The sequence below is a fragment of the Olea europaea genome, chromosome 17 (assembly GCF_002742605.1).
Source record: "Olea europaea var. sylvestris chromosome 17, O_europaea_v1, whole genome shotgun sequence".
NCBI lineage: Eukaryota > Viridiplantae > Streptophyta > Magnoliopsida > Lamiales > Oleaceae > Olea > Olea europaea.
The window spans coordinates 5,253,613-5,266,641 of NC_036253.1; the positions used below are offsets into that span (position 1 = coordinate 5,253,613).

The 13,029-nt window shown below is 32.4% G+C and overlaps 1 protein-coding gene and 1 long non-coding RNA gene across 2 annotated transcripts; both read left to right on the plus strand.

Moving 5' to 3' along the window:
• The first annotated feature begins 4,217 nt into the window (after nt 1–4,217).
• On the plus strand, nt 4,218–9,431 carry LOC111366145 (methyl-CpG-binding domain-containing protein 2-like). The gene is made up of 6 exons (XM_022986830.1): nt 4,218–4,329; nt 6,693–7,072; nt 7,187–7,240; nt 7,407–7,546; nt 7,705–7,806; nt 9,150–9,431. The coding sequence occupies exons 2-5, from the start codon at nt 6,705–6,707 to the stop codon at nt 7,803–7,805; spliced, it is 663 nt and encodes a 220-aa protein (XP_022842598.1). The 5' UTR covers nt 4,218–4,329; nt 6,693–6,704; the 3' UTR covers nt 7,806; nt 9,150–9,431.
• Nucleotides 9,432–9,607: 176 nt separating this feature from the next.
• Nucleotides 9,608–11,673, plus strand: LOC111366146. The gene is made up of 3 exons (XR_002697582.1): nt 9,608–9,743; nt 9,902–10,003; nt 11,355–11,673. It is a non-coding gene; the product is annotated as an uncharacterized LOC111366146 (long non-coding RNA).
• Nucleotides 11,674–13,029: the final 1,356 nt, after the last annotated feature.

The window sequence follows — 13,029 nt, forward strand, 5'->3', positions numbered from 1 at the left end:
TTTTTTTTTAGGAGATAGTGGGGTGATTTTCAAAATTTAAAAAAAAAAAAAATTAATTTTTTTTTTTTTGGCGTTTTGAGGTGGTGTTGTGGTGATTCTCAAAATTTAAAAAAAAAATATTTTTTTTTTGTTTTGAGAAACTAACAAAAAGAACGCATTTTCAAGAATTTCAAAACAAAAACTCAAAATACAAAACTCAAAATGAATTCAAAACTCAAAACACAAAACTGAAACACAAAGAGAACACCCCCTAAGGTACTAAACTGTTGAAATGGATTTTGAAATATTTTCTATGTCGCCAAAGATCGATTACAGAGTTTTTAGATTCCAGATTCTTCTTCACAAGAAAAATAATCGAATTTGAATTTTGCATATTGATTGCATATACAATTTAATGAAAAGTGTAATGTAAGCATTTTTAATTTTCAGTTAACGATGAATATTTTAGAAGTTTCCAAAACAGTATTATGTAGTGTATTATAAATATAGTAGGAATGTTCTAGTCCTCGTTTGATAGCAATTTTTCATTCCAAAAAATCAAAATTTTGACCGTTATTACACTATTTCCACATTCATTTTTGACTTCTTTATTCACAGATGGGACTCATTTTTCTATATAACGATCAAAAAATAATTCTCATAATCACTATCGAATAGACCCTTAATATTTACCAGTGCTAATATTATTAAGCTTCAATGACACATCATATAAATTCATTGTTGAATAAATATATGGTGTGCCTCAATATTTGAATTAAGTTTAAACTCCATCAATAGATTTATATGATATGTCATCGGTGCTTAATATAAGATGAACACTAATTTTCATTAGATCATTCTTATATATATATTAGTATATTAAGGAATGATTTTTTATTTTTGGGTATTTATGAATTTTTTTCCCCTTGCAATACGCAACACGTTATATATATGGGTGGAAATGAGATTGGGTTCCGCGTTAGGCCGGCCCATAAAAACTTAGCCCATCGAAATCAAAGCCCGTTATAGTAGCCCAGGATCAAGTCAAGCTCTGCATCCACGGCCACAGGGCCAAACCAGGACCATGGGTCCTACAAACTCGCTAGGAGGGGTGTTATTAATTTTTCTTTTTCCCAAATTTAAGATTTTATTTTTTTATTTTTTGAAAAAATATAAGTAAAAGGTAGGGATGTCAAACGGGCCGAGTGGCTCGTCGGCTCGTGAATGGCTCGGGATCGTTAGCTGAGCAGGGGGCTCAATCTCACGAGTCGAGTCAGCTCGGTTTGTCGAGCCCACGAGTGGCTCATGAGCCGTGTGCCCACGAGCCATTTTTGACGAGAGCTCGTGGGCTCATCAAAAAATGTGCAAATTTACCAAAAAAAAATAAATTATTAAAAAAATCACGAGCTCGCGAGCGGCTCATGGGCTCTGCTTGACCCTGCGAGCTCGTGGCTCGTGGGCCAAGTAGCCAAGTCGAGCTCGTGGATTAAAGGGCCGAGCCGAGTCAAACCATTGCCATCCCTAGTCAAAGAGCTTGCTAGCTCAACCCTATGTCGGGGCATTGTCGAACCCAATCAGCCCCTCTATCAATACGAATGTTTGGAATACGCCCTTGATTAATGGGCGAAGACCTGCCCATTTTTTGAACATAGCAAGCAAAAGGTCAAGTTGCCACGACTCAATCTATTAACCTAGGGAATGATATTCGAAAAAAGATTGGTGTTGATTTTTGCTTCACACAGTCAAATCGTATCGACTAGTATTTTAAAAAACGTTGCCTAGGAGCGAAGTAGGCACAAAACATCCTATGACTCTTGTCTCACGCTGTTATTATTATTATCTTTTCCTTTTGGCACCTAGGTTCCTTTTTCACATTTTTTCTTTAATTATTAAATGATTTATAGATTGATTTAAAAAATTTTAAAAATATACCAAAATACGATTTTTTTTTAAGTCTAAACAACGCTTAGCCCAAAACTTGACCTTCACGCATTACCATGCTTTAAACTTTTTAGAACAGTGGTATCGACTAATGACACCTACAGAAATAGTGGTGTTGGTTTTCATTTTAACATTTAAGATAGCATATGCATATTTGATTACAATTTTATATTCTACTTAGGAATATGGGAAGGGATTATTGTGCTATGAAAAGTAGTTTTTATTTTTCATTTTTTTTTTCTTCACGTTCTATTTCAAACAAAATCTGCAGTTTATTACTTTAGAGTGCTCGTACAAACTTAAACCGATTTGAGCTTTGCATTATTATGAGGGCTTGGATGTTATTTTTGTACGTTTCACTATAACACTGTTGGGTTGGTTTGCCAAACAAACATTGGATCAGCGATAAGCCCAGAAGACAGTTCACTTCATGGTATATGAAGATAATTAAATAGGGCCCAATTTTCACAATCCAAATCCAAGTGCTATCTCGATCAAAATTGATTATCAACGTATAATTAGGATTAAAGTTTGCTGATAGAGTAATAATACTATTTATAGTGGCTCATTGCAATAATCGTTTTACATGACATTCTATATGACAGTTTATGATTTGATGTATTAATACAATAATTTTTCCCTGCATCATATATCAAATCACTAACCTCCACATGTGTATCACGTAGGACGATTGCAAAAGTGAGTGAATGACAATAGCATTATTCATGTTAATAATGGTGGATTCATGATCCTAATACCATCTTGTCATCTGGTTAATTTTGAGAATTTGTTATTCATCTTTAATTGCGTGTGTTTCATAGATAATTGAATTGAAAAAACACTCAAACTATTTATTGGCAGCTTGTTTGAGCCACATTATTTGTCAAAAATACATTTTGTAATAATAATTTGTTGGAAAATGTGTGGTTAAAAAGGAAAAAAAAAAATTGAATTTGCGTGTAATGTGATTTTATTGAAGAATGTGTGGTTAAAAATAAGATAGAAAAAAATGTATTTTAAAAATAATGAGAATCAAACAGGGACTGGGTATGTTTCAATTTAGAGCTAGCGTTTACGGGTCCATTCATTGTTATATGGGGAGCTTATAAAAATATCCTTAAAATTACAGGTCTTTTGAAAATATCAAATGAAAAGTATTTTGAAATTAACAAAAAAATAAATAAAATCATGTAAAGTTAAAATGTTACTTTTTAATTAAAAAGTATCGTACAATATCACTTTTTAATTAAAATGTAACCTATGTTCAAAAAAGTTATGTAACTTTTTCTTACTTTTTAACTCCATATTCTTTTTAAAAAATAAAAAAGAGAAATCAATTTTCACAAATCCCTCTGAAAAAATTACATCAAAAAGGGGTGAAATATTATTAGGAGTGGGCACTTTTTTCCAGAATCAGTGGAATCGGTTTGGAACCGTTTAGAACCGGTTGTTCGATTTCGAATCTTCTAAAAAATAATTTGATTTCGGGACAAATTTTTAAGAACCGACCGGTTCCTATCCGGTTCTAGTGTGGGAACCGCAGGAACCAGACGGTTCTCATTGGATTTTATTTTTATTTTTTTTGTAAAATATATGACTCAATCTCCAATACTTTTATAAAAAAATAATCAGGTTCTTTTTTAACTTTAGACTTCAGCACTTTCCTTCTTCTCTTTAATTCTTTCATTACTCTTCTTATAATTCTTTGATTAATTGATTTTCAAGCCAAATTAGAATATTGGGTAAATCCATACCTGAATAAATTTATTTACAATATATAATTTCATTTATAAGATACAAAATTTTTATTTTGTTTTCACTTTGATTACATGATTTTTATTTTGTTTTCACTTTGTAGATCTATACCTAAATAAATCTTTGAATAATGTGTTCGATTCTTCTATATTTTGTTAAAAGTATTACGTTGGTAGCATTTTAAGAGTTTTTATTAGTGAATATTTTATTTTGACATTTTTAACGTAAATAACCGGATCGGACCGAATCGGAACCGATTGGTTCGGTTCTAGAGTTAGCTATGGAACTAATGGTTCCATTTTTAAAATTCCCATTGGTATTCGGTTCTTTTTAACTCCATATTCTTTTCAAAAAATGAAAAAGAGAAATCAATTTTCACAAATCCCTCTGAAAAAAGTACATCAAAAAGGGGTGAAATATTATAATCTTTTACCTTTAAAAAAAAAAAAGCCTCCACATTCTTTTATTGACATGAATATCATATTTTTGTTTTTATATGGCAAATCAAATATCTATATTTTTAATTTACCGAAAATCCCCCATCTTTTTCCTTATTTTACAGTATACAGATAGACGTCACCTTCCTCTTGCAACTCTGAAGAAGCTACCTTCTTTGTCACTCGCTATCAGTTGATTTTCCCCGGTCGATTAGAGGTATTACCGATGACAATTTCGCATTCTCTTATACTCTCACTCACTTTTTATGCGTGTATATTATTGTGTGCATAAGTAGATGTTGTATATGGTCTTCTACAATTGTTTTAAATGAATGTGTTGTGCGGATCTGCGAATCAAGATCCTGTTTAATTCAATTGCCGATATATATCATAGAACAGTCCCGGATGACATGCATGCCCGTAAATTTTGTGCCCGATTATTATTATTTTTTTCTCGTCGATTTTAAACATGAGTTAAGTGTGATTTGCACGTTCTTCTTTCAGCATTAAAAAATAATCGATAATTTCATCTTTCAGACAAATGATTTTTCCCTTTAATTTTCTGGTTTTGATATGAGTTATTTGCTAGTGAATTTTGCTTTTTCTTTTCACTTATATATTCGTGTAATTTGTGTCTTCTCAGTGCTTCATTGTTAGGCTCAAATTTGAGTGTATCTATTTGAAATTTGACGTGTCACATATATGTTTTCTGTGCGAAGGACTACTCGCTGATGGTTTTTTTCAACTATATATTTCTCTGTCTTGTGTGTCTTGACAGTATTTTTATGTTTAGGCCCGGTTCTTTTGTTTTTGGACACTTCATATTAGGTTGGACATTTGATACTTGTTCTCGTGTGCTTGGGCGGCAAAATGAAAAAAAAATGACAACACATCCTCGACTTTAAATTTCATTTACTCCATGCTATTCACGTCAGGCCAAGTAGATTGGTACAATATCGTAAAAGTTCAAAGCTTATCGCTGGTAAACTTTTACTATTGTCTGGCTTGTGAGATTGTGTAATGTTTGTTGATAGAGGCATCCTTAACTTTAACGTAGACTGCAATTGCATGTAATAGAGCAACTTAAGTCGTGCTACTATAGTATGTGCATGTATATTTTATGTTGTTTTTTGGTTAGTGAACAAGGCTTTGTGACCTTTAATGATGCAAAATATTATTTTGAACTGTCACGGCATTATTCGAGGTTTCTCATGATAAATAAATTGGGCCACGTAAGTGTTTTAGATTTGGTTGTTGTGTTTTAGAAACTTATCAATGTCGTCCTTCCTTTTTCCCGAAATATTATGATGTAATTTAGCATGAAAACTTATAGGAATATGTCCTTTCCGTGTCTAATAATCATACACCAGACCAATTGTTTGGCACTATATGGACACGTACCTAACAAGTCAAAAAATGCCCAATAAATAAGAAATGAGGAAAAATAATAAATACACTTCCCTAGTCCTTCGTTACATATAATAAAACTACGAAACAAAATTAGAGATCATCCACGTAAGATATTATGTGCATCGTAACATTGCAAAGGTGATGAAAAAGGGGCTAATGTTATGATTTATTTATTAATATGACTTAGTAGTCTTGCTATTGTTTTTTGACTGGTCTTGATGATGCACACAATAATATACACGGTATACAAGTGGAGACTATATTAGATATTTGTTTCTTCTCATCAAAGAAGAGTTAAGTACGCACATCCTAGATTTTAATCATTCATTGTTGCTAAAGGCCTATCAAATACATGAGCTAGTTGTTTTCTATTCATGATTTTCAAGAATTGTTGTCTTTTTTTTGGGCTTGTGGGTTGCCATATCTGCGTCTGTGCAACATAAATATGAACTGAGTATGCTAACCAATTTTTTGCTTAACTTTAATTTATGAGATTACTCGATGGTGGCGGTTCTTATTCAGAGTGTTGTGCCTTTTCTATGGAATTCTTATATAGTTTCTTTCTACATGGACGCTCGTGATAAGATTTGAAACAAGTTATATTCTTTTGCTTCATATTGCTGAATTACTATCTATGAAGCATGGACCCTCCTACTGGGACACGTGTCTGTATTCAACACATATTGTGTTGCATTGGAGACCAATGCTCCTTAGACTCTATGACATTGTTTGGACAAGCCACATGTCATGTCCTATTTTTTATAAACTTTTTGTTTCTAAAGCCAAGGGATACTTTACGGACGTTCCTTAGGCAACTATTTGACATATAATTTGCCTTATCCTACATTAAAAGCGTAAAATAAAGATATAAAATATGAATTTAAAATTTTAAAGAATTTAAATTGATGTGTTCCTGATTTGTTTGTATCTTATTTTTTATAGAAAAATTAAGTGTTGTCGTGTTCGCATCGTGTCTGTGTTGTGCGTCTATATCCATGCTTCTTAGGTTACTATGAGTTTCTTGGACAGGATTGCCATTTGATAACTTTTGGCTTGTAATTTGTGTTCTTGTTTGGCTTTATTTCAATGAGTGTTGGGCATTGATCCCCTAAAGAAGTGCAAGATTGTCACAATAGTAATGTTAAGAAAGGTTCCTATTGATATTCACAGTCCTTAAAAGAAATGGAAGGAAAACCAAATCGATCAAATGCTGCCATTGGAAATAAAACTTCCTTCTCAAAGAAGACATCAAAAAGGGTTTGGGATTCTATAGCAGCTTATACTGTTCAGTGTGAAAGATGCTCTAAATGGAGGTTCATTCCCACAAAGGAGAAGTACGAGGAGATACGAGAAAGGCTAGCAGAACAACCCTTTTTTTGTGAAACGGCACGTGAATGGCGCTCTGACTTAAGTTGTAATGATGAACCAGATGTTATGCAAGATGGAAATTGGCGTTGGGCAATAGACAAACCCAGTATTCCTCAACCTCCTCCTGGTTGGCAACGGATTTTACGAATCAGAGCTAAAGGAGGCACTAAATTTGCTGATGTGTACGTATGTGATGCCATTTATTGTTTGTTCCTTCATTTAGAATTACTTTAAAGGCTTTGAGCAATGGAAACGTCATTCCGACTTTAATTGGGTGCTATCATTTTTCTTAACAGCTATTATGTTACACCATCAAGCAAGCGATTACGATCAATGACGGAAGTTCAGAGGTACAGTTTTTATTTTAAGGTCATTTACAACTGCTTAGGTTCTTTATGCAGTAATTTTAAATGAATGAATAATTGCTAGTGGATCTGTATTTAAATGTTAGAATCTTTTCTTTGTATTTTTTATTTTTATTTTTATTTTAAGCCTTTTACAATGGTTTCTCTTCAGTTACCTGATCGAACATCCAGAATACCCAGGTTTAACAGCATCACAGTTTTCATTTCAAATTCCATCACCTTTGGAGGAAAATTACGTGCGGAAGCGTCATGCTCGTTCTATTACTTTGCATGGTGACGCTATGATGCCAGGTTTGACGTTTGATGCTGACGAAATAAGATTTCTAACTAGATTCATCTTTGCTTTTATATTTACATACTTCATTATTTATTCTCAGCGGCATTTTGTATCTTACATATTCAGATGCTAGTTAGGCTTGATAGGAGTAAATTTAATTTTTATGTTGCAGTCAATCCCACATCTTGGGTTGTTCCAGACCAGAGCAGAGACTTGCACTTGGGTGGGGTAGGGAACTCTACTTCACATGTTGAGGATCCTGCTCAAAGTTGAGGTATTTTTTGTATCATTTATGCCTAAATTGTAACTACTGCCCTGTGACAAATGATGTTCTACTTCACTTGCTTTAAGTTTAAGGTCTGGAGAAACTGTGTAACTTGAAACTTGAAGTGTTATCTCAAATTTTAGGAGTATCTTGTTATCCATTTATCAGTCGTGCCATTCCCCTTTGAATTTAGAATTCGAATTTGCATCTCAGATGTATGGAATACTTTGTAATTTATTCTCCACTCTATTTTTTTTTTTTAAATTATATTTGGATACTTTTCTGTATCATTTCTTCAAGTATGAAAATTTTGCTATACCATGACGGAGACATGTCTTCCTATAGATTCCCAGATAAGCTACCTCATACTATTGGAGACACAGCTTGTTTGAATTAAGTTTATAATATTTGCAATTGGTTTGTCACTCATGCCATGCCATAGAATTTGAATAGGTTTCGCTTTTAAGGTTTATCTTCTTGTTTATTTATATACCCAATGCCCATTTAAATATGTTTAAAGAATATATTTGTTTGAAACATGTCTCCCATACACGAGTTAGTTTACATTTTATCTCCATTTTTTAATATGGAAGTATGATAATTGGGACATTAACGAGTTCTCATTGGCTTAAGAAAGTCCTAATATTTGCTTATAAAGGACTTTTTTTATTACAAATATTCTGTTTAGTATGCCATAAGGCTAGAATCCCCTAAACAAGATTAGAATTGAATTGATAAGCAAAAGACACCTAAGATTTTTTATTTGTAAAGGGACTAATAAATTAGTCACAAAAGAGTTTTTATGCTGTATAGGTTTATTGAGGCGTGGTCATACGGATTTCTTGATCTGCTTAATATTACTTTCAGTGACAGAGTTTGTTGCATTTGGGATATTTAGCAGGATAAAGGTCATTGGTAGTGTTACCAGTTCTTTTTAGGCAAAGCATCTCTGATTTGGCATTAATTTAATAGAGTAGCCCAAATATTGTGTACGAAACATGATGACTAGCAACGTTTCTTATTGCTTAGTCATAAACTGTATGCTCCAGTTGTGAGCTTTTGTCACTTTTAGTTGTTAGAATTGATGTTTAATCTACGCATCTTTGACTTGAATGGTGCATCAAGTGTCTCAATCATATTTCAATGCCACAGTAGACGACAGTGTGACTCAGTTCACAGTTTTGAGTTTTCATCCAAAATATAACCTGATTCAGCCTGGTTTTATTTCTCTTTATTACTTGAAATTAAGTATAATATCGCGCTTTTCTACGTACAGTTAACACTTTTGACAAATTGCTTCAATTTTCTAACGTTCTTCAGTATTGATGGAGGTTTCTTATCTGTGGTTTTAGGTTTGTGAAGGCAGCAGCGCATGCTGAGATCATTTATTTGAACTGATGCAGAAATCTATTTCAAGGAAAAGCCTGTGAATATATAGATGTGTTGGTTGATTCTCTAGTTTTCTGTTCTAAATGACTAAATCCCGCTTATGTGAGGAAAACTATCCAAGTTTCTTCATCGACTGTCTTAGTATTGATTTCACGACGACACTGTGAAACTATTACAGACGATAATTTATGTTTTCTTGTTTCCAATGTTGTTACTTTCATAACAAATGGAATGATGTTAAAGTAGTCTTCTTCTTCCTCCTCTTTTTTCATACCAGTCTTGATTGATGACAAAATTGAGTTTAAATGAATGAATAATTGCTAGTGGATCTGTATTTAAATGTTAGAATCTTTTCTTTGTATTTTTTATTTTTATTTTTATTTTTATTTTAAGCCTTTTACAATGGTTTCTCTTCAGTTACCTGATCGAACATCCAGAATACCCAGGTTTAACAGCATCGCAGTTTTCATTTCAAATTCCATCACCTTTGGAGGAAAATTACGTGCGGAAGCGTCATGCTCGTTCTATTACTTTGCATGGTGACACTATGATGCCAGGTTTGACGTTTGATGCTGACGAAATAAGATTTCTAACTAGATTCATCTTTGCTTTTATATTTACATACTTCATTATTTATTCTCAGCGGCATTTTGTATCTTACATATTCAGATCCTAGTTAGGCTTGATAGGAGTAAATTTAATTTTTATGTTGCAGTCAATCCCACATCTTGGGTTGTTCCAGACCAGAGCAGAGACTTGCACTTGGGTGGGGTAGGGAACTCTACTTCACATGTTGAGGATCCAGCTCAAAGTTGAGGTATTTTTTGTATCATTTATGCCTAAATTGTAACTATTGCCCCGTGACAAATGATGTTCTACTTCACTTGCTTTAAGTTTAAGGTCTGGAGAAACTGTGTAACTCGAAACTTGAAGTGTTATCTCAAATTTTAGGAGTATCTTGTTATCCATTTATCAGTCGAGCCATTCCCCTTTGAATTTAGAATTTGAATTTGCATCTCAGATGTATGGAATACTTTGTAATTTAATCTCCACTCTATTTTTTTTTTTAAAATTATATTTGGATACTTTTCTGTATCATTTCTTCAAGTATGAAAATTTTGCTATACCATGGCGGGGACATGTCTTCCTATAGATTCCCAGATAAGCTACCTCATACTATTGGAGACACAGCTTGTTTGAATTAAGTTTAAAATATTTGCAATTGGTTTCTCACTCATGCCATGCCATAGAATTTGAATAGGTTTCGCTTTTAAGGTTTATCTTCTTGTTTATTTATATACCCAATGCCCATTTAAATATGTTGAAAGAATATATTTGTTTGAAACATGTCTCCCATACACGAGTTAGTTTACATTTTATCTCCATTTTTTAATATGGAAGTATGATAATTGGGACATTAACGAGTTCTCATTGGCTTAAGGAAGTCCTAATATTTGCTTATAAAGGACTTTTTTATTACAAATATTCTGTTTAGTATGCCATAAGGCTAGAATCCCCTAAACAAGATTAGAATTGAATGGATAAGCAAAAGACACCTAAGATTTTTTATTTGTGAAGGGACTAATAAATTAGTCACAAAAGAGTTTTTATGCTGCATAGGTTTATTGAGGCGTGGTCATACGGATTTCTTGATCTGCTTAATATTACTTTCAGTGACAGAGTTTGTTGCATTTGGGATATTTAGCAGGATAAAGGTCATTTGTAGTGTTACCAGTTCTTTTTAGGCAAAGCATCTCTGATTTGGCATTTAATTTAATGGAGTAGCCCAAATATTGTGTCCGAAACATGATGACTAGCAATGTTTCTTATTGCTTAGTCATAAACTGTATGCTCCAATTGTGAGCTTTTGTCACTTTACAGATTAGTTGTTAGAATTGATGTTTAATCTACGCATCTTTCGACTTGAATGGCGCATCAAGTGTCTCATTCATATTTCAATGCCACAGTAGACGACAGTGTGACTCAGTTCACAGTTTTGAGTTTTCATCCAAAATATAACCTGATTCAGCTTGGTTTTATTTCTCTTTATTACTTGAAATTAAGTATAATATCGCACTTTTCTACGTACAGTTAACACTTTTGACAAATTGCTTCAATTTTCTAACGTTCTTCAGTACTGATGGAGGTTTTCTTATCTGTGGTTTTAGGTTTGTTAAGGCAGCAGCGCATGCTGAGATCATTTATTTGAACAGATGCAGAAATCTATTTCAAGGAAAAGCCGGTGAATATGTAGATGTGTTGGTTGATTCTCTAGTTTTCTGTTCTAAATGACTAAATCCCGCTTGTGTGAGGAAAACTATCCAAGTTTCTTCATCGACTGTCTTAGTATTGATTTCATGACGACACTGTGAAACTATTAAAGACGATAATTTATGTTTTCTTGTTTCCAATGTTGTTACTTTCATTACAAATGGAATGATGTTAAAGTAGTCTTGTTCTTCCTCCTCTTTTTTCATACTAGTCTTGATTGATGACAAAATTGAGAATTTTAAAATATGGGCTTTACTATTTTTTATGCTTGCAATCGTATATTAGTTTTTTTTTAACTGTTGAACCATTTGGCTGTGGGATTTCTGTGCATTCTTTAGTAAAATATTGAAGTAAGCTCCAGTTTGAGTCCCATTATTTGGAGATTATAATGTTTTGAATACTGTTTTTTTAAAAATGAGTGGTTGAAAAGAAAAGAAAAGAAAAGTTTTTTGTTTACGCGTAATATTATTTTATTGAAGATTGTGTGGTTAAAAATAGGAGAGAGAAAATTTTAATTTAATTTAATGAGAAATAAAGGAAGCCAAACGGGAGTTTAGAGTGTCTGTGATCCAAAATATTGAAGTAATTTATAGTATCTGTGATCCACAACAAGTGAAAAAGATTGATGCTAGACCAACAACTTATACGCGTGACTATGGCTCTTGGCTCTTGCACCAAGGAGTTGTTGACCAAAGTTTAGGGAAGAGGGTCGCAATGACAAATAATGAAACATAGAAACATTGGATGATACGTTCATAAAATATATAGATATAAGATCAATTTTATTATATTTATCATTTATTGTCAACTAAATACGGTTATGATAACTATTGATGATAAATGCAAAATATCAGTGTTTTAAAAAGTGTAAAATGTAAAGGTCAAGTTTCAAGCTAGGCGACCATATGAGAGGTCTAGGCAGAAAAATATTTTTTCTTATTTTCAATATTATTCAATCTTTTTTTTGTTTTTTTTTTTTTTTTTTTTTTTTTTACTGTTGAACCATTTGGCTGTGGGATTTCTGTGCATTCTTTAGTAAAATATTGAAGTAATTTAGAGTATCTGTGATCCACCACAAGTGAAAAAGATTGATGCTAGACCAACAACTTATCCGCGTGACTATGGCTCTTGGCTCTTGCACCAAGGAGTTGTTGACCAAAGTTTAGGGAAGAGGGTCGCAATGACAAATGATGAAACATAGAAACATTGAATTTATGTTCATAAAATATATAGATATAAGATCAATTTTATTATATTTATCATTTATTGTCAACTAAATACGGTTATGATAACTATTGATGATAAATGAATAATATCAGTGTTTTAAAAAGTGTAAAATGTAAAGGTCAAGTTTCAAGCTAGGTGACCATATGAGAGGTCTAGGCAGAAAAATATATTTTCTTATTTTCAATATTATTCAGTTTTTAATCATATATAAAATTATTTAATAATTAAAATAATGCATACTAAACATCTAAAATTATAAAATGCTATGTTTACTTAATAATTCCTAAAATTAGTTAATCAAGCAATTTTTAAGTTTTTGAAATACAAAAGTTAAACTCTTTTTCA